Below are 22,921 nucleotides of genomic sequence, written 5' to 3'. Positions count from 1 at the left end.
TATAAATACTAATGAGAAAAACATTCTTGAAAAGGTCAGCCCAGAAACTGGTGCTGCTCATTATTATGTTAAAGGCAGATTTTGATTTTAAATAACCCATGGATTCATTTCAGCAATTAGTAACTCAAAATTTGAGAAAAGACATGGAATACCATGAGGAGAAGCATCGATTTAAGTGCACTTTAATTTTTAGTACACTTCATATGGACAGACATAACTTTGGAGAGAAATGATGGAGACTGACTGAGAAATATGGATATATGGATACCGCAGACAAGATTGTGAGTGCAAGAGAGCAGGGAATAGGTGACAAGCTTCAGGGAAAAGGTGAGCGAAGGAGAGGAAGAGGGAGAAATGCTGGGGAGAGATGAATTGATTTTGGAAAGAGCTCAAAGACACATCGGACAATTCACGATTCACGAGCTGGCTCACAGACAGAAAGGAGGGGCTGCTGCGACAGCTGGGCAGAAGAATATGAATTGAGTCCAGAAGTCTCGCATGCTTTCATCTTCTAAGTTCATGCTTTCAGGACTTTCCAAAGATATTCCTCTGAAGGATGAAGCAACAGTGATGCAGCAGTTTATGTTTCTGCAGCACGGCATTAACTTATATACTTAATATTTAGAGTGCTCTGTGTGGTGGCTACGTTCCATAACAGTCAAGTCTGTAGCAGCACCTGCATCACCTAATCAGAAAATGTTCTCCAGTAACATAAAACAGTACGAAGACTAGAATGAATAAAACCATGCTGTGTATTTTATGCAATGTATTTAAGTTAAACTATAAACAATATAATGAAAAGAGAAAAAGAAATCATACAATGACAGAGACATGCTCATTTTTAAACCCATGTGTAATTACAGAAAAAGTGTCATGATAAGCACAATTTGGTTTTAATTTTCACATTTCATAAAATGTGTTACCATATCCAGACAGGCTTTGCAAAGGGCTCTTTTCTTCATAGATCTTCATTAGAAAACAGCGAAAACGACCATGATCATGCTGGATGTGTCATAAATCCATAAACACAGACACAACCACAGTTCAGCAAGCACAGTGAGAGTGGCAAAGTCACAGAACCAAACATATGTAAGGTACAACAGTCGTCAAACTGATATGCACACAGTATTTAACACACAGACAGAGCCTGAAACACTGGAGTGTACTACCTCATAGTCCAAGGTTTAAATAAAGCTGCACCGTGCCCATTTCATATCTCTAAGTAGAAGAAGTGGTAGGTTTTTGGCCTTGGAGCCACAGTGGAACTGAGAAACAAAGAAACACTTAAGGTACACCTTAGTTTCCACAATTACATGGTGTATGCGGTGTGGAACTCAACCACTTTTAATCTCAAAACAGGTTTAATTGCAGTGACATTTGATGATTTGCTCTCAGGTTAAAATTTCAATTTGTCTGATACTTCTTATTTTATGAGCAAATGCCTGCAACACTAATGACACTGACATCAGCCTCAGCTGTGGTTTTTGTTTAGTGCTAATTAGCAAATATTAGCATGTTAGCAGGCTAAGAAATTGGTAATCATTATACACGCATGTTAGCATGCTGATGCATTTAGCTCAGCCTCACTGAGCCTCTGGCATGGCTGTGGTCTTGTCTTCTTTAAATTTATTTGATAAAGACATTATCGATCGGATAAAAACACACGTCTTTATGGGGAATGGTGTAACTTAACATTATCTTATTATTTGATGTGGATATTCCTCATTGAATATCCTTACAGTCATAGACCTCTGATGAATGAAAGTAACAACAACCAATATTATTTAAATGTTTACCATGAAGAATTTGCCATTTTGTCGACTTAACTTGACTGAGAGAGCCGAAGTGGTCAGGTGAGCTGGAGAGTGAATGAAGAGAGCGAGAACAAAGCAGTGAATCAGAGAGAGAAAATATTTCACGATTCACAGGTCACGGCCTCCACACAACAGTGCAGGAAAGTGTTTCACGGCCAGATTTTGTGTGAGTTCAACGCATGCTTCGTCTGCTGTTTGCCTCTCTACTCAGGCCCACCCTTGGTCAGACAGACACACAGAGCTACAGCTCAGGACAGAGACAGAGCTGAGGAGACAGACCTGAGACCGCGATGTAACTTGCATTATGCATTGTATACCTTTAATCCTGTGAGTTCCACCACTCACACAAGTGAGACATTACCTCAGTGCACTGCAGCGTTATTAGTTTGAACTGTTGTTTTTAATTTTTGCTTTCAATTCAATTTCATTTCAGCTAATTTGCAGTGGGTTTGCTTGTTTGCATGTACAGTTTTTTGTTTACTTTGTTCAAAAATGTTTAGTTTTAGCTCAGTTTATGTTGGAAGTTCAGAATAGATATTATAATACAGACACAACACTTTGCAAAGGCAATTGGCACACAGTCATGTAGACACCCTAGTCTCAATGTCTCCTTAAGCTTCTTGTGTTGACAAAGTTGACCTGTATATTTTTATTTTATTTTAGCTGTGTAAGTAAATAATATTATTTCAGTTAGTTTTAATTCCCTTTCTGAAGTTTAGTTTTTATTTTTATTTCAGTTAACTTTTTTGTAGTTGTTTTTCTTTCTTTTTTTTTAACTTTGGTGCACAGGAAACAGCAAATCAAAAATTCAGCATAATCCAAAGCTTTACTTAGAACAGAGGTGAGTGAGTGCTCTCATGAGTTCCAGACACAAATAATTTCAATTCACTGCTGTCACAATACATAATTTCTGTGTATTAAAGTCCTTCAGATTCTGAATTTCACATTTATCTACAGTAGTACAGTAGTGCCCTGTGCACCTTTAAGAGCAGCTCTACACAGCCATCTCATCCCCTAAGCAGTCCGGCAGATTCTCTGCATTCAGCACATTTAAGAGTCGAGCAGCACCGTCAGCCCCCACTCCCTCCCCCTGCCCCCAGCTGTCTCGGTCGTCGCTCTCATCAGTGTTCGATTCGTACTCAGATCCGATCCCTGACTCTCTAAACCGGAGGAGCTCCAAGGCTCCCAGGACCTGCTCCCCCAGCAGCGAGTTATCATCCGGAGCTCCATCACTGGTAGTCTCCCCTGTGTCCTGGCCCTGCTCCTGGCTGTCCGGCCCCCTGGAGGAGAAGCGAAAGCACTCGAGTCGGACCCCACTGCTACCGAGGCCCAGAGGGCTGGTGCCAGTGCCCATGGTGCCTGGAGAGCAGGGTCCGGGGAGGGCGGAGACCCAGGCACTGTCAGTAATCTGGAGCCGAGACTGAGCCGCTAACGCACCCATAGATGAGGAGGAGGTGAGAGGCTCATAGGATGTGCTGGGGGGCTTAGCGCGAAAAGTGATCTCGAGAAGACTGTCCTGGGAGCCCACTAAGGACAGAGACAAAATACCAAAAGAACGAAGTGTAAGATGAAAGAAAGAGCAGAGAGAATTGGTAGTTATCTCACATAAAGAGAGATATGAGACATGAGAAGAGAGCTTTGAGCAAAGCAGGTGAGATTTTATATAGTTGGATGAATTCTGTACTGACAGGATTTGATAATTCATGACCATCCAGCAGCATATTGCTACTAGCTAAATGCAGGGAGGGGAGAGCACAGAGCAGAACTGAGTCCTTTGAGAGGGCTGCCAAGGAATAATTAATTGCATGCCAGAACTGGATGAGAAAATTAGCTATAACGACAGGAAGGAGGCAAGCAAAGAAAGTGATGAAAGAAAAAAAGATGAAGGGAAAAAAGATTTTATGACAGAAATTAGCAGAGGAGAAAAGATGGGAATAGAGGAAAATCTGAGGCTCCCAAAGAATAAAATAAATACTATGAATGAAAAAGATAACCACTCACTGGTTGTTAACTGGCCAGCAGCTTTGAGCTCCAGTTCCTGGATCTGTTTGACCAGCAGGGAAATATGTTGCAGCAGGTCGGTGTTCTGCTGCAGCAGCTTCTGCACTCTAGCCTGGGCATCGGTCCGTGCACTCACCTCCACCGACAGCTGCTCCTGAAGCACATGGACCTGAACAAACCAACACAGATACTACTGTGACACTCCTACTAGATTAAGATTACACAAACACACACACACACACACACTTGTCTGCAGGTGACAAAAGCTAAAACAGGTGTGAGCAAATCCAAAATGCAAAAACACGCCTGGAGTTTCACTTCCCTTTTCCAGTTCTCCTTTATTCAGTTTCATCGGACACAGTAATCTATTAAAACCTATTCTGTCATCAAGAGGAAATCTGCTAAACCTAATTAAAGTCTGCTGTGTTTAACTTCAAACGTTTCACCCTTCAGACAGTGATAATACATCATTATGAATCAATGTCTAGCAATGAGATTGGACTGCTAGAAACTCTAAAACTCCAAAAAAGTCTGCTACAAATCTTCAAAAGCCTTGAAACCACGGCTCAGGAATATTTAATCTGAAGTAAAACTTTTCAAAGGTTTATGTAAAGGTTTAGAGGAATCAAAGAGGTGAGATTTTAATAACCCAAAATATCTTTCCACATCCTATTTAACACACCACTTAATTAATCATAGAGCTGATCACAGTGCATCATTCTAATTATCATTCTCCAGCTTTTATGAAAAAATGTGATTCCTGGGGTTTTTAACTCCTTTGCCTGAACTTGAAGTTAGAATTGTTCCTTTAGTTGTCAGGCAACAAACATACCTTTAAAATTCAGTTAACTTTATGAGTAACACAGCACAGCTCTGTATGGCAATGTGTGGTGGGTGGTCGTTGGTCACAAATTTGATGAGCTGACAAATATCATGGAGCCGATAGCCGCTTGTTTGACAGCTCAGGATTGGCTGAATATCTCTAGAAGACCTTATGTTTTCATTAATAAACCATATGATCACATCAGTACTGAGGAGCTTCAGTGAGCATCTCTTCACAAACAAGCCTTGAAGACGTGGTTGCTCACACTACATCCCTCAGTGGCGTTTTCTGATTTTTCTACACATGAGACCAACTTTTCATCATGACTCTGAGCTGTCAGCCTGCTAGAAGTAAAGACTCAGCAACCACTGAATGGATTGGTGTGAAATTTTGGGCAGAAATTTGTGGCTTCCCAAATATGAATCCCTCTGATTATGGAGATCTAACACTATCAACGCTATCTAATGCTATCAACAAATCAATATATAATTTTATGAAATGGCGTCAGACCCTCCCATTAGCCTTCGCCATTCTCTGTGGTTTGTGCGAATGAGCAAATATTAGTGTGCTAACATGCTAAACTAAGATAGTGAACATGGTAAGCATTATAGATGCTTTATCAGATCAGATCAGAATCAGAATTCCTTTATTTATCCCTGGAGGGAAATTCTTGTTTTTACAGACATTGCACATGCAGTATTCCCGACCAAGAAAGGAGAAAAGTGCGAAGTATAAAAACTAGGATAAACAATAAAGATAGGATAAACAAAAACTAAAATCTCAAAGTATAAGCATGTTAGCATTGTCACCGCGAGCCTGTTAACATGTGACTTTAGCATTTCACTCAAAGCACCACAATGTGGATGGATATTTTAAATACAGCTGCACAGGGCCATTAACACAGCTGTAGACTGTCAGACAGCTTCCACTGTTTGCAAGGTAAATACTATGGCAACTCTCATGAATGTGTATAACTTAACTTCTGTCTGAGTTTTTACCATAGGAGCTGATTTTACTTGTATCTGAGTACAGCTCTGCACCAGCATAGAAGAACAATGAAGAAGAATACTCTATGAGCAACATAATCTTCAAAATCTGAAATGTTTATGATACTAGCCAGCATGTTAACCAGTCAGCTAGTATAGGACCCAGCAATCCAACGACCCTGATGGGGTCGTTAAGCTACAACTCACTCTGTTTAGCTGTGTGATGAGACTTAGGTGGATATCAGCAGCCTGTGGCGTACAGGCTGACAACACCTCTCGTCCCGGCGGTCTATATAGTTCTATGTAGATACATCTGTGGTCTATTTAAGATGTGTTATCTGTGTTGCAGTCTCTGAGAAAAGGTTTTGCTCTTGAATTAATTTGATAAACTGTAGACACTGTATGGATGAATGCTGCTATTAGACATTACACCAGCAACAAGAAGCATAGAAAGAAAGAAAACGTGTCTGCTGTCAGTACCTGTGCTGAAGCTGCCAGTGCCTGTTGTTCCTGTTGCTGCAGTTGTTTCTTGAGTAGCTGAATCTGGTGCTCTTCAGAGCAGGGAGCCTCTGCTGCCAACTGACCCGATACAGATGCTCCAAGGACGGGGGAGCTCAGCAGGAGAGATGGGCCATCGGACACCTGCAGCAGAGATGACAGTAAAATGAGTTCTGCTATTTACGATTACAATATTTGTACATTTGCCCGACACAGAATCCAGGGGAGACAGTAAGGATACTCTAACTAACTCTCTAACAACAGCATCGAAAAGGTAAAATACTGCGAAAGGGGAATTTTCATTCCATTAAATGCTACCACAAAGTTGGTTTGCTTAGAATACTGAGTGTTCACAGTTACTATGTACACATTGAAACACAAGAATCACCCAAAGAAATTTGAATTAATGCAAGAAATACAAGACAAAAAAGTACCCTAACTTGATTGCGATGCAGTGGAAAACCCCTGCAGCAATGGGATCTCAAAAAATAATAATAAATAAAAATACAAGAATCTTGCATTTTACCACTTCAAATTAACAAAATACAATACACCACAGCAAGAATGTGCATTGCTGTGGATGTGCTGAAGTATATTAAAGTATAGGGTAGCATAACCAATAATCCTAAATAACAGTGAAGAGTAAAGGATCATATCATAAGTTGATAATACTACATCAGGCTAAGTTCATACTCATAATACTAAGTTTATGATTTGATTTCGAACATTTTGCAAAAATACCTTTAAACAACGCAAAACTGTACGTAGTGCAGGTGGACAGAGTGTAGTAAGCTTTTAGGCAGAGAGAGGGAGACAGATCAATGCCACATCAATGCTACATCTACCATGCCAAGTTGTGTTGATATAAAAACGAAACAGGGAGTGCTACTTCACACCAATAGATCAATAAATAAAACGGACCTCTTTTGAAGCAACTGTTGATGGAAGATGTTGTATTGCTGCCTGCTTCTTTGATAGTTTTCCACTTGAACTGTGAGATGAGTGCAGAAAGCGGCTATTTTTACAAACATGCAACCACTTGATCCACTTTTAGTATAAAAATATTGATGAGAGCTTTAATTCAGTTCTAAGGATGAAAGTTTCAAAACTGGGATTTGTTATCTAAAGCGGTGGGCATTTGGACTGAGGATCTATAACACAAGCATGCTAAATCGATCACACTGTCTCCTTTACTGTAGTTATGTCATAGATACAAACCACAGTGTAGCATCATTTAATTCTGAGGATGGTGTTTTAAAGGGAATCCAGTCAGTGGAATCTATAACTAGATCTGCAGACTGACCGGACGGGTGGCTTTTACATGGTTCGACCATACAGGAATTATGACTCACACAATTATGTTAGAGTGCTGCTGTGGGAAGAGCAGCCACAAAGGACATGACTTATCTGTTGTATCTGAGATGGGGGATCAATATGGTGAACTCTCTTGTCATTAATCCTGAACTATGAAGGACAGTTCACCTTCAGATAACACAGGAGAGGAAGAAACTGCAGGTGAGATCTGCAAATATCAAATACTGCAGTTGTAACGTGGCAGAATTACACTGAACATGTAAAGAATAATAAATAATAGATGTAACATCGGTTCGTTTCTGACCAATCAATTCCTCACCACAGCACTAGTTTTCTCTTTTGGCTAATAAAGCTGACAGAGCCAAAGAGACTTTGGGGTTGTGTAATGAGCTGACAAATATCATGGAGCCGATAGCCGCTTGTTTGACAGCTCAGGATTGGCTGAATATCTCTAGAAGACCTTATGTTTTCATTAATAAACCATATGATCACATCAGTACTGAGGAGCTTCAGTGAGCATCTCTTCACAAACAAGCCTTGAAGACGTGGTTGCTCACACTACATCCCTCAGTGGCGTTTTCTGATTTTTCTACACATGAGACCAACTTTTCATCATGACTCTGAGCTGTCAGCCTGCTAGAATTATTTATTAACAGGATGTTTTAGATCCATTTATTTGTAAAATATTGGAAAATAAAAATAAAACGTGCTCTCCCAAAATACATCCTGTTTATCCTTTTTTATCCTTGATTTAATAACTTGTTTGTGTCATGTCTGGGTGGAAGAGGGAGCTTGAATTAAGCAGTTCAGCAGGACTTACGGGTATTAAAAGTTTTATTTAGAAGAGCTGAAACAATTAGTCAGATAAACATTTCCCAGCACACCAAGACATTGTGAACAATGCTATGCTTCCAACTTTGTGGCAACAGTTTGGTGAAGGTCCTTTTCTATTCCAGCATGACTGTGTCCCAGTGCACAAAGCAAAGTCCATAAAGACATGTTGGATGAGTTTGGAGTGGAAGAACTTGACTGGCCCACACAGAGTCCTGACCTCAACCCCATCCAACACCTTTGGGATGAACTGGAACAGAGATTGTGATCTAGACCTTTGAGCCTGACCTCATACATGCTCTACTGCATGAATAGACAAAAATTCCCACAGAAACACTCAGCAAATTTGTCTATACATTTAGAATGCAATGTCATTAAAGTTCCTGTTGGTGTAATGGTCAGGTGGCCCAACACTTTTGTCTATATAGTGCATATGCCCAACCTTTTGCAACTACGGCACTAGATTTACCAATGAGATTCTTCTCAATGTCCACAGGGTGGACTCATCCATCCATGAACATGCAAACTCCACACAGAAGGGCCCAGACTGGGATTCGAACCTGGAACCCTCGTGCTATGAGGGGACAGTGCTAACCACTGCAGGGTGGACTCAGAGCTCGCTAAATCTGCTTTCTCCTTTCATGCACCTCTGGCATATAATGAGCTGCAAAATACCTCAGAAAAACTAAGAAGTAGTTGCCTATTTGGATACCTTTATAAGTCTTTAAGTAATGCCCCTGAAGGAATTTTGTTGCAGCTTTATATAATCTTTTACTCGAAGAGGAATATGTTCTGGATATCACTGGTAGTTTTTTTTTTTTTTACTATTTCCCTTAACTGTTTTGAGGTCCCGAGAAAAGCCAGAAATCCATAGGCAGTTGTCTCTCAGATGTGAATGTTTGCTGATGCTGTTTGCTTAGTCTTCTGCGAAAGTAAATACAAGATTTCAGGCTTGTGATGTGAAAAGAGTTGCTTAGAGTTTAGGGAAAAAATTAATTGATCGGCATGCTTTACAAAACTAGCCTGCGATTCAAATCGAATGAGAAACTTTGGGGCTTTAAGCACTGCTGAAATGACCTACTTTCATACTCTACCTTGCCGTCATTACTGAAGGCCTCTTCCTTTTTGCTCTTATCCAGGTCTGAAGAGGAGACGCACTCAATGCTCTCCTCTGTAGTGGCTTCAAGGTCGGTCTCCTCTGACAATGCGAGCCTCTTCTTTGCTGCAGAGGGACCAGACAAATATAAGCGGGGACTTTCAGGGCAGTTTTTTCTTTGAGGTATATAGTTTGCTACATATCTAGAGGACGTGACAGCAGCATTAGGCAAAGAGCTGGAAGAAGCCCTCACAAACTCTGTGATCAATGGTCACAACTCACCAAAGCAAATCTCCAGCTGCAATGGCAAGCTGTTAAAAACACATTGGTGGTGGATAATGACATCTTTTCTCAGAGAGGTGTGCTAAGTAGCCATTTTTTGTTCCTGCAGGCGCTCAGGGTTTTTGTTTGTGTGAGAGAGAAAGCAAAAGGGAGAGAAAAAAGAGAAAGTCTGGCAAGTGTGTGTGTGTGTGTGTGTGTGTGTGTGTGTGTGTGTGTAGAAGAAAGGAGATTGAGTTTGTGTGTGTGACAGAAGGAGAATGAGAAGGAGAGAGATGAATATGGGAGGGGGAGTGGACTGGATAATTGTGTGTGTGTGTGTGTGTGTGTGTGTGTGAGTCACCTGGCACTGCCTCTGAATCTTCACCCTTCCCCTCCTCATCCTCCTGGTCATCACTTTTCTGCTGCAGGGTCAGCTGGTGACACACATCAAAAGCCTGACCCACCGTCCGCACAATCCTCATGGCCTGAGACTGTAAAGGAGGACACAGAAGAAATGTGTGTGTATGTGTGTGTGTGTTGCTTGTTTTGAGTGCAGGGTAGGTGAGATGCAGCAGCGAGAGCACAGTAAGGGAGGAAAAACGAAGAGGCACAGCATGGGAGAAAATGAGGCGCCAAAGGAGTTTCACAGGAAGAAAAGTGGATAGCTGAATGAGTGTGTGTGCATGTAAAGAGGAAAAAGATGAAAAATCGCCACAATAAGAGCAGAAAAATTGGGGAAAGGTGGTTCAGAATGGGAGGTGAAAAATGAAGACGGAAGGGAAGCAGGAGGGGACCAAACTAAAGTCAGAAGGTGTTATGAGCACAGAGCTCCAGCTGCTTGTCCTTGTCTGTCTGCTCTGCATACCTTCTGCTGTCATAGTGATGGATTGGTCTGTTTCAGAGGCAAGTAACATTGAAAGCAGAAGGAGCAAATATAAACTTTGTAGTTACTGCAGGCGACTCAGCAGGTGTGTCTGCATCACCACGTCATGAGAAACAGTTTAATTTGCAATAATTCACAAAGTCCTCTTGAAGGATTTTGATACCTCATGCCTCAAGAATGAAAGATATGACATGTTTCTATGAGTCACTAGTCAAAAAGCCTGTGATTACTAAAGAATTTTGTTTGCCTTACCTTATTATGCATATAACTGAATAAACAGAAAATCATCAACTCTTTAGATGATTGGACAATTCTCATTTTTTCAAACATAAGTACACCATCTATCAATCAATCCATCTATCTATCTATCTATGTATTCGCAGCTTCTTTTTATCTTATCTTGTGACAGTAAGCTGAATGTCTTTGAGTTTTTGCCTTTTGTTCAGACAAAATCATTGATATGAAGATGTCAGCTTGAGGGAATTTGGCCAAATAATTGGCTGAGGAAACATTAAGCAGACCAATCAATGATGAAATTAATTATTAGTTGCATTCCTATTGATACGTTTTAATAGTTTTATGGTGAATAAAATCTTTTTAAGAATTCACACATAAGGTTTGTATTTGTTAATACACAAATTAAACATACCTTTATGCTGACTTAAATATGGTTTCAGTGATTCTTAAGCTGAACAATCAGGGAAGAAAATTCAGCGTGGCCTTTGAGACATCATCACTTCTCTCATCGATTTCAAGGTGTCTTTTCTCCATAAAGCCCTAATACACAGTCCAGTCGCAGCACCCTAAATCCACTGGAACTTAACTTTATCAGTTCAATTCAGTTTATTTATATGGTGTCAAATCACACCAACAGTGGTCTCATGACTCTTTCCAGTTAAAGCTGGTCTAGACTCTAGACCAAACTCTTTAATCAGATCAGAGACCCAACAATATCCCCATGAGCAAGCACTTGGTGACAGTGGCAAGGACAAACTTCCTTTCAGAAGACAGAAACCTTGGAGCAGACCCCGGCTCAATGTGGGCGGCCATCTTGAACGCTTGGGCCAAGGCAGGTGGCTTTATCCATTTTATCCATCATGTCCTTCCTCCGTCTGACTAAAGGTGAGCTTTTGTGTTTTTTCTACATTCAATAGTGGCAGAAGGAGCCTTGAAATGAAAGCGGAGGATAATCCTTCCTTAGTGAATTCAGTCAATATGTGAGCATAATTCAAGCTTGAAAGTAGTTCAATCAAGTGAAACAGCAAAAGAAAATAAAGTTATGAAGTTGACTCTTTCGCTCCCATCAGTACAAAATGTAATATTGTTTCAAAAGCTAAACTACAAGTCCTCCCAAGGCCAAACACAAAAGGCTCTGTTGATGCACTGAGCTGACATCTAAACCCTGCTGGGCCGCCACACGCCGTGATGAAAATAAATCAAATCTCCTCTTATCAGCTGGTCCATCTCCTCCTACTCAGCACACATGCTTGATCTGCAATGCTCCGATAAGGCTCTGCAGCCCCAGGGAAGTAGTGCGGCTGTGTCCCTGACAATGTGGTGGGTGTTCGTTCAGCACTGGTGAGAATGTCTTTAAGTGCTGAGTGAAAAAGCCCCTCTTCTTTTCTCTTCCCACCAGGATGATTAGTATTCAGCTTCACTAAGTCACTGTATGTCTGGTATCCATGGTGAAGGGATGGGAGTCAACCTCCCTGATGCTCTGTCATCGTCACGGAGGAAAAAAAATGCCTCTACTTGATATGCAGATATGTGCAGATTGGAAAGGAACATGCTTTTAATTGTCATAAGCTTTTTTCCACAAAACACACGAGACCTCTGACTCTTCAACTGATCGGCCATTTGCAATGAGCTTAACACAGTCAGTAGAAGCTATGTACAGAGCACGGAAGGAAAGCAAAATGCCATGACTGACTGGGGTGCTGGGGGGTCAGAGCTGTTTGCAGCTCACTTGAAGAATAAAGCTGGAGATATTCTGTACTTTTGTTTATGTAAACAAAATCCATGATCATACCAAAATCAACAATGTGTTTGTCTCTTAATACTGCCCAAGCCTGTCCTGCTGCTCTTAGCCCCAAGCACATTCATTCCCACTGAAGACATACATTTTTAAAGGAATGGTTTGGTGCTGTGGGTAGCATCCATATGATTTCTTACCAAGAGTTACAGGCGGAGCAGACGGTTAGCTGCGCCAAGCACAAAGGATTAAAATAAGGGGAATCACCTGGCCTGTCCAAAAGGTGACCAAATGCTCCTGTAGGCATGTCTGCAGCTCAATAATTAATACATCACATCTCTGCATCTTGTTTATATTTAATCCATATCAAAACTAAGTGCAAAATAACAGTGATGACAAGATTTTAGGAGGTTAGAAATGGGAAGATGTGTTTTTACCCACTGTATTTATATATGGATTAAACAAATAAGATATAACGTGTAAATTAGTTAGCTTTACACAGCATTTCTGAAATCGACATGGTCTTCTGAGAACAGGTCTGAAATGTACATTTTCCCTCTGAGTAATTTCCTAAAACAGCAGGGCTCTCTGGTTTTTAATAAAACAGAAGCCAGCGTCTTCACTGGGGATTATTTTCAGCAGTGGATTTGGTGCTTTAGTGAGTGGTGTGTCTCGGTGTTGGAATTGACTGAAAATACACTACAGAGCCCATGTTTATTAAAAAAAAAAGACCCTGCACACAATGTGGCTTACTGATGTGTTCTCAATAGTGTTTGGGCTCTACGACACAGAGAAATAATAATAATAATAATAATGATATATCAGACTTACTGCTAATGCTACTAACAAATACTTAGGGCAGCAACATCAATTCATTCTTGGTTTTGGCCAACAGTCAACAGTAAGAAAAATACCTAGTAACATCAGACTTCTCTTTAAAACATTTTCAGTGTGACAGGAAATAAACCTACTTTCCTCTTTGACTTGAACACATTGCAGCGGAACACGTTGCTTTGACCATCTCTTGCTATGTAACTAAAGATCTTCAAGTCCTGGGCATCATGTGAGACATAGAAGATCCTGTTAAATGGAAGACAGTACATGATGTGTTACAGAGTTGGTCACAAGCTGCCTAATGATGTGGCTTTATTTGCCATCCAGAGGGCCTACCTGTAGATGGGATCCTGGGTCACCAAGATGGTATTGTCATCCCAGGACCACCCTTTTCTCTGTTACAGCACAAAAACAGAGGGGTTGACTGCGACAAAGGTGTTGTGGGAATGTCAAAAGATATAATTCTGAAAACATTTTACAGAACTGACCTTCTTTTTGCGCAAAATCACTTTGATACAATCTGTAGATACGACAATGTTGACCTTCTTTTTCTTTATATTCTTCAGTTTGAATTCATACTGTGAAAGAAAAAATACACTGAAATGAACATACAAGGTTAGCCAAAAAGGTTAATTAAATCCAAACTCATCATTATGTTACGCACTGCGACTAGAATTATATATCACATGGGCCTGCAGAGATGGAGCTCTTTACACAAGACTAATGAAATATTGGGAAGAGAGAGGGGATCGTGTGCACATGAAGATATTTTTGAAAATCTTCTTCAAAGAGGGAATCTGAGTTTGGGTAAACTGTGAGAAACTGTCAGGTTCTGTTGCTGGGAGCTGTTGAAACTTTCAAAGGCACACGTCCCAGAGAGAGGGAGACGTGTGTGGGACACTTTGATCCCTCTCTATGATTAATGCTGGAGACTGTAGCCTCTGCTTCCACTGCAGGCTCAGACTCCAAATATCAGGGCCCAAAGATCTGAGAACAACCAGAATTTATGTGAAATAACACGCCTCGCTTCGAAAACCCACAGTCCAGTGACAGATGATTAATTGATCAAATGAAGTTCTTTGAAATCTTCAGCGAGCGAACTGTCACCCAACTCAGCATGACAGACTTGACATATTCTCTTCATCTTGTCTTTGGCTTGTGTAAAAATAACAACCCAGCAATGGCTTTTATTTCTGTTGGGATTGGAGCTGTCTTCTCACTCTTACAATGACATTTCTGAACAAAAGAAAACTCGCAGCAAGGAGAAAGAGGGATATTTGTCACCAGCATGTCATCACTGATGATTTTAGTCCAAATGAATCCATAGCACTTTGTCTATAAACCTGTGACTGGTGAAACACACCTCACCAGAATGGGCCCTCACTTCCTGTCCTGTGCTCTAACAGGTCTTATTGTTGTGTGGGAGTTTTGCTTCCCTCCACGTGCCGTAAAAGCTCAGGCCAACACCCAAAATGTACATGTATGACTTTTTTTTATTAGAATATTTCTTTCTCTCTTAATGCATTTATTTTGATCTATTTTTATTATCACTTCAGTTTACTATCTTTGCTTTGGAGGCTTGCAGAAAAGCATTTTGCAAACTTTTAGCAGCCGCATAAAAAAATGTATTCAAATTTTGTTGTTTGAGGACAAATGAAAAAGCTACAATAAACTGCAAGGTCTTCAACAGCCTTTGGATTACCTTGGGCATTGTGTGGGTCTATTATTTCTCTTCTGAGCTGCTGTATAGTGTTTTTCATTCACTCCAAGTGAGCCACTGTTATAATGTATCACAAGAAAAACTGTAAGTTGGAGAATGTTTAAGAAGAGATTCCTGCAAGATATGTCACTGTGAGAATTCAAACATACAGAATCACAATCAAATGGCCATTATACTGCACTGCACATGAGGGATTAAGTCCTTCCTGGGTGTCACTGGGGATGTGGCTGACCTCCGAGTGACACAATAACTTGGTTGTTAGATTAGATCTAACAGCTGACAAGCAGCTAAATCCTCTCGTCCCTGTGTGTCTCCGTAACACTGCAGCGATGTGTAATGTGACAGGGAATCACAGAGTTTCCTGTGGCCTTGTCTGGTCTGAAGGGAGAGCTGTTGGTTTTTCTAATGGCATCACATATTAACCTGCACGCTGGGTCTTTCCTCAGCTGTGATTTATATCACTCCTGACAGCCCACTGAATCTGCCTGAGCAGGTAGTTTTACGTGGACTAGCGATGTACGGGAAAGGGGAGGCTGGGGGGAGTAAGGATCACTGTGCACAAGGTGAGACATGCAACACATGAGAGAGGGAGACAGACACACAGAGAGGACTAATGTCCATACACCACTGTAACAGCTGGCTCACTGTTAATGTGCTTAGACTGACTGTCACAGAGGTCAAGTCCAGAGGTCTCAGTTTAGGGTCTTACTCTGATTCTCCTCATTGCAGCGACAATCTCCATCCGGCTCCCGGGGCGACCCACCTCCAAACTACCAATGTACTGCCAAACGAAAGAGAAAGCTTTCAGGACCGACAGTTCGTGGGAATAAATGCAGCTGATTACTCGGGCTGGCAGATTGTTTATATTCACTGTACCTTTGACAGCTATTTTGAAACGTTTTTTGGAAACATTCCCCATAGCTCTCCAGAGCCATGATTACTAGTGGATTAGACAATCTGACTCCATCTTCTCTCAAAAATACCACATTTATTATAGTAAATTAAATATTTGGGGATTTTCGGCTGTAGGCAAAACTAGATATTAATGACATTAGAGAGGGAAGGGCATTCTTTCTGTTGTTTTATTTATAAAACAACATTTTAACTATTTGATAAAATGACTGGCAGATGAATAAGTCAATAAAAACACTGATTATGTTGGGAGCCAAAAGCCAAACTTACAGGATTGCTCTGCACTCATCACATATTTGTCAAAACACTATTTACGGAAATAAATTCAGTCAGCATCCATCAAGTTATCAGTTTAAGCAACACCTCTCTGTCCAAATAATGTCGAACACGATTAAATCACAAACATTTCAAAGTCATGCAAAGTAGACAGAAAAACGAGCAATATATAAACACCATCAACGTGACATAAAGCGGTGGGAGAGAACATTGTGCTTGTAGCAGCGTGAACGCAGCTCTCATTTCAGTGACTGACACATAACGATCTCTGGTCAACAATTCCGTGCAGCCAGAACGTGTCTGTTGCAGAGGGTCCTTACCTTTGCCTCGAAGCAGACCCCATGCCTGAACACCTCGTCGTTGTGCATGGGGATCCTCAAATCGTGCGCGTCATCTACTAAATTGTACTTGGTTACCCCTGGCATCGCCCTAACTATAGCCGACTCGCCCCGGTTTCTTGTTTTACGACAGCGCTAGAGTAGGCTACCTGCAGATATGCGCATCCTCTCCGGTGCAGATCTCCCAGCACTGACACCGGAGACACGCGTCACTCCGGAGGTCATCCGGGTTGAAGCGCTCCGGTCGAGAAGGATTGGTTGGTTGATGGGTTCAATTAGCCCGCTGATCGGTGATCTGTTGAGCGCTTACTGACCCCCCCCCCCCCCGCGCCACCCCTCGCTCCGGTTTGAGGCACGACGGAGAAACAGCACGCACCGCCGGGGTTCCAGTGACGCACGGATCTCAGCACATTGTTTCTCCACGAAAAACCGCGGCATCGATCCAGGCACTAACTGATCAGAGTGGGCGGTCGATATTCAGAAGCAGTAGGCGCTCATTAGCCCTTAAATTGGGTGTAAAATCTAACAGATGAAGATTAAGCTTTTACGGATCAGTATCTCCAGCTGGGGGTTCGTTGTATGACATCTAGTGGCATCACGGGGAATAAGCAATTCCCCAAATCACTGGCACCCTGTGGAGTGCAGGTGCCTCCAGGGGTCCTCGGGGGGTTCTTGGTTTCCTCCTGTAATATGAACAGACAGCAGACAAAACAATGAAAGAAAGCAGCATGGATGCTCCTGTAACGAGCTGACACTGTAACATATGCTCTGAATCTGGCGAAGCAGCACCATGTAAAGGCACACTCTGAGCTGTTAGTGGATTCTTCTCAAAGTGCTGGCACACTGGCAGTTGTGACCTTTATTCTCCGGGTTGCAGGAGAACCATTGTAAGGGCTGAGATGATCAAAAAGCAGAGCTGGGGTGACATAGTAGCCTAACTTCTATTGGGACTGATGATAGGTCAGACAGATCAGGTAATTTTGGGACATAGTTCAGGATATAACAGTTGCTCTGCAGATTTAGAAGAAAATACAGGTTTAGTTCTTAACTGTTTATGCCTGGCTTTTGTCACAGGAAATGCAATCCTTTCACCTTTGGATTTCTATATTTGCAAAACTTACAAATTAGACTAACATCACACAAGTTTTAATTATTTTTGTGTTTGCCCTGGAGATTTGAATTTAAACCAGCAGTGACTTTTTGGTCACATGGGGGCAGCAGAAACAAGTTCTAAAAACAACACTATTGTCGTATTTTAAAGTGGCTGTCTGATATTTCTATACAAAATATATCACATGTACGTATGTGTGTATGACAACGATGCGATGTTGTGAAAGCAGTGGTGTTAAACCTACAGAGAAGTATCCCCTGGATATGTAGCTAAACTCAGCAGATTTCTAACTGTTTCTGGACACAAAGCTCCGATAAACCCACTGAACATTAATTGCTCTGGACCAAACAGCAGACAGACACAGTCAGTGATTGGCTGATGAACATAGTGGAGCTTTTAGCTGCTTAAGTGCCAGATGCTTCTCTCAGGAGACCAGAAACAGAGCTAAAAGAGAGTGAATATCTGACTAAGATTCTTCAGAAACACAACCCCACAAACCCCACATGAATGCTAATGTTGCTCTGGAAGTGCTGGATGTTAATATATGCAAATGTTTGCGAACATGGTTGCCATATCAAATTAAGATGAGATGCATCAACATTAGCATCCACTTGCAGGCTTTCTTGTCTCTAACTGATCAGTGTAGGTCCAAAATTCACTGTCCTTTTAGCTGTTAGACTGTCCACCAACTTAAAATGTTCAGCTCTTTAGCTGTTGAATGATTCACCAGCTAGTTCAACTTTGTCCGTGTGCAGTTTGGTGCTGAGCAGGAAGAGTAGGCCTACTGTTATTTTTTTTAGTTTTTGGTGAAAACTGCTTCTTGCTAGAAAGGAGGGTGATGAGAGTGGTTATGGTAAATCTGAGAGAGATGAAATGAACTGCACAGTTTGGTAGTAATTATCTGAGGGTTTGTCAGTAAATTGATTCAGTGTTGGTATGAAAATTATGTTTAATTTTTGCTTAACTTTTCTCACCCAGTGGCGCACATTGTTAAAACATTGACCCGTCTTCCCCTGATCTGAAGTGAAACCATCATTGCTTTGCTCTCTAATGTCAGGATAGCAACATCAAACCCCAGTCGTGCTCTTTCTCCAGCAGGGGGCAACAGAGCTCTTCATATTTCCAAGATGTAAAGCTTGTAACAGCAGAACACCAAGAAGAGACAAGCATCTATTTTTCATTTTCCACATCCACCATCCACTATGGAGAGACTCCATTAAGATCCAAATGAACAAAGTGCTCCGTCAGTTCAGAAAATCACTTCCCTCACTTTTTATTTTTTGGCATAGACAACGTTTCCTGAGGACAGTGCGTACCCTGATATCACACTTGAACAGAACAGAAATACTGTAACAGGTGCATTATGAGGTCTTCCTCTGTAAATCATCTCTTTCAAGTAGTTGGCGCCTCCAGTTCCAGCAGCCTGAATGACTGTTTTACGCACATGCTACCGTGTCCAAGGTGTCACAATGGAGGCTGACACGACTATCATGTGTGGGTTCATTTGTGATGCTGGCTTTCTGCAGATGAGAGTTAAAGCTTCCTGTAGCCAAGTGTTTTCCCCCCTCTGAGATGAGTAGGATGGGATACATGTGCGTCAGATGCTGCAGTCATTTTAACACTCAGCATCAGGTAAATCATTAATCTGTTGTTTAATTGGTTGTGTCTTCAGACCTTAAGGTCTCTCACAGCTTCCCACTTGCCACGTGAGGGAAGAGCTGTATGGTTCTTATGTCTGATGCTGTGTGTGACTGTAGTTATGTTATTCACACACAGTGGGTATACTAATGCTATAACATGACCAATTTTGGCTGACAAGCTTTCAGTTTCTTTCAGAAATGTGTCCCTTGTCACAGAAGAATTCATTTGCTAACAGATAAACACCATTCACAAATGTGTGCGCTAAAGCCCAGGTCAATTCATCCAATAGTTGTTGAGATATTTTAGTGGGGGACCAACCAATGACCAACCAAGCAATAATGACATGCTGCCAGTGTTGCTAAAAACAGCAGCATCAACAGCGAAGTGAAAAGAACTACAAAAAAGTGAAAAACAGTGCTGCAGAAGGGCTCCTGAATCAGTGCCACTGCGTCGATTGTCATATCTTCTTTTCCCCTCTGTAGTGCAACACAAGACAGAGCATGAATTTTGTTTGTTCAATCAATCAGATTGCAAATAAGAATCAGGTGTTGTTTTGATGTTCACAAACTGGCACGTAACCAAACGCAGACTGACACGAGATCAGCTGCTTTTAGGCGTTCATTGCTCTTCATAGGTGAATAAACACATGGCCTGCTGTGTTTGTCAGGGTGGCTGAGTACAAAGCTGAGCTTCCCACAAACCCAAATAGACTACCTTGTCAAAGTGGAAGGCACACAGTTATTGCCACACACACTCTCCATTATTTTTCACTTAGTCTTGCAGCAGTGGTAGACCTACGTCACACTGTTTCCCGTGTGTTTTTTGTGCTCCCCATAGAAGACAGACTTGAATGACTGTTATGTGCATCACTTAACCTTGTAACTGCCAGTTGAGTTTATAAAGATGCCCTTGAGCAAGGCACTTAACCCCCAATATGCTCCCCGGGCACTTGATGCTGCCCACTGCTCCTGTGTGTGTTTCACTGCATGTAACTTGCCGGGTGTTGCATGTGTGTGTTCAACTAAGGATGGGTCAAATGCAGAAGACTAATTCAGTGTGTGTATGTAAAAATATATATACTGTCAATAAAGCTGATTCTTCCTCTTCTTCTTCTTCTTCTATAAAGATGGTGTGTTATAAGATAAACGCACTGCTTACGTTACAAAATCTGCATTGGTTCATCGTTACCCTTCTCACAATTCATCACCGGTTAACTTTTACCTCAACAGCGTCCTGAATTGTATGATGTGTGTGTGTTTGCTGGAGTGGGAGAGAAAGCAGCTCTTGTACACACACACACACAAAAAAAGAAGCCAGTGTCTTGCAAGTCTGGTGACTGGGAGTGGGTGGCAAGTGATAAGAGAGACGTTTTCCATTCTACACTGACAACTGTCACTTCCATCTGTTGGTCATGACATTTGTAAGGCTTCCCGCCATGTCCTGAATAGGGACAAAGATAGTTTAACACACATAAAGTGCCTGAACGTGCTTACACTGAATAAAACTGCGTGTGCTCAAATATCATCATGACACAGAAGTGACTGCATGGAGACATTAAAGTAACAGTTGACATTTTGGGAAATGCACTGATTTCCTCTCTTGCAGGTAGACAAGAGGATCAATACCACTCTCAGGTCTGTCCCCTCTTCCCATTTCTCAGTTTGTATATTGATTTCGATCATCGATTCCTATTCTTGCCTCCTCTCCTCACAAGTAGAGGAGTCAAGGAAAAGAAACTAGGAGAGAGGAATCAAGGCAACACGTATTTACAAAATGGGACAATGTTGCACTGGAGCCGTCATTTTAGAGCAATTAAATGTAACGAGTGGCACAGTTGTATCGGTTTAGTAGTTATGATCTCTGTCAGATGAGCATAACTGTGCTCATGACATTTATCTATAATTCACTTCACAACGAGGCATAATGTGACATTAATCTAATCAAGGTGAAATGTCATTAAGGAATGCAGTTAGAAGGAAGAAAGTTTGATTGTGCATTTGACCATCTTAAATAACTAATGCAACTTATCAGTATGAAAGGAACATTTGTTGAGTTCCGCTCCAGCCATGGCATATTAGAGCTGCGCGTTATATCTTTTTTACAGGTCACGGGTGTCGAGAAGACCTCTGCGCCTGTGCATCCTCACTCATAGCTCCTTTTGCAGGCCTCCACTCTCCTCTCTTCACAGGATGCATTTTAGGAACTAAATCATCCTTCAAACTGATGTGCTGAGATCGGCTTCTGGGTCACAGGCAGGAGGATAAATGAGAGAAGAGACAAGGAGGTACAAAATAGAGAACTGAAAAGAGCCCTGAGTGGTAAATATGGAGCCACAGTTAGGAGCCGGTTAGGGTAGATGAGTACAAATATTTCAGACAGGGAGAAATAATCAGCCTGACTCCATCTAAAGTCTGACAACAGCACCTGTAAAGCTCACTTAGATGTGGTTTTCTTTGGAGTTAAATGCTGGCTTATTTCTTGTTAGGCACTTCCTGGAGTGTCTTCATTAGCTAGGCTAACTGTTTCCTAGCCTCACATTTACTACAAATCTGCATCTCTAACTCTTGACTCTAATAAACTCTTGACTTGACTCCTTTCATGAGCATGTTGTCCTCAGTTTGACCGTTTGCACATATTTACTTTGTGGCTGCTCTCAACTCTTCTCACTTAAGGACAGTAGGTTGGTGATCCTTGATCCTAAGGGTATTAGATTAATGGCATGTGATTAATGTCTTTCGCTAAAGCTTTTAAGGGTTCTTGAATTCCACAATACGGTCTCGCATCAAAGCCTATCAGGAGATTACATTCCATTAATGTTAAATTAATGAAGACACAGTAAACAGAGTAGATAAACACATATTGGGAAGTGCTCTTTTAGCATTAAACTGTCATCTGTAATCACATGCATGTTAAAATGTAAGTTAATCCAGGTCAGAATAATGTGGATAGGAGGGTCAAGTCAAATGCTTGTAGTCTTGTGTCTTGGAATTTGTTGTAAGTAGAGAAACAGATAATTTACAGGGACAGAGACGTTAAGTCATGAGAATGTTTCTTGAAGTCTCCATTAGCAGAAATTCATGTGATAAACACCACATTCTTATGTCACTCCCTGTCCTATGGGACACACACTCAGAAAAATACTCTTAAACTGACACTTTGTACAACTTTTATGTGTTTTCTTTGATTTTTTCTTCCTGTTTCATTTTGTCTGTCTTTAACCGCCTTTACAACTTTTAGAAGAAGCAGTCTTTCTGATTATGTATCCAGCCTACACAGGGTGGAGGGAAACACCATGGACAGGCCTTAACAGACAACCAAATCACATCACACACCTACTTTCATACCTTTGGGCAATTTAGAGTCTCCATTGTGTCTGATTTGCACATCTTCAAATTGCAGGGGAGTCCCTGCACCAATATAGGAACACCTCTGAGGAAAGCCAAACTTTATCTCCTCTTTATCCTCCTCTGTGTCATTCTTCCCGGAAATATAAACTAATAGCAAACATATGTGGCTTTACCTCCCTGAAGTGAGTCACAATTATTGGAAATATATGACTTGACTCCCTGCTGTCTTCATATGTCATTATGTAATGAAATAATGTAGACCA

General features: G+C 41.4%; 1 protein-coding gene across 1 annotated transcript; it reads right to left on the bottom strand.

Moving 5' to 3' along the window:
• Positions 1-235: 235 nt before the first annotated feature.
• On the bottom strand, positions 236-16,876 carry LOC124070081 (carboxyl-terminal PDZ ligand of neuronal nitric oxide synthase protein-like). The gene is made up of 10 exons (XM_046409718.1): positions 16,542-16,876; positions 15,743-15,814; positions 13,802-13,891; positions 13,650-13,708; positions 13,451-13,559; positions 9,986-10,115; positions 9,362-9,489; positions 6,105-6,266; positions 3,816-3,984; positions 236-3,341 (listed from the first exon to the last, which is right to left on the bottom strand). Exons 1-10 carry the CDS (start codon positions 16,644-16,646, stop codon positions 2,809-2,811), a joined length of 1,557 nt encoding a protein of 518 aa, XP_046265674.1. The 5' UTR covers positions 16,647-16,876; the 3' UTR covers positions 236-2,808.
• Between the last annotated feature and the right edge of the window lie 6,045 nt (positions 16,877-22,921).

This window comes from Scatophagus argus, chromosome 13 (assembly GCF_020382885.2).
Source record: "Scatophagus argus isolate fScaArg1 chromosome 13, fScaArg1.pri, whole genome shotgun sequence".
NCBI lineage: Eukaryota > Metazoa > Chordata > Actinopteri > Scatophagidae > Scatophagus > Scatophagus argus.
Note: the sequence above shows the minus strand (reverse complement) of the source record. Positions and strands in the feature narration are given on the sequence as shown.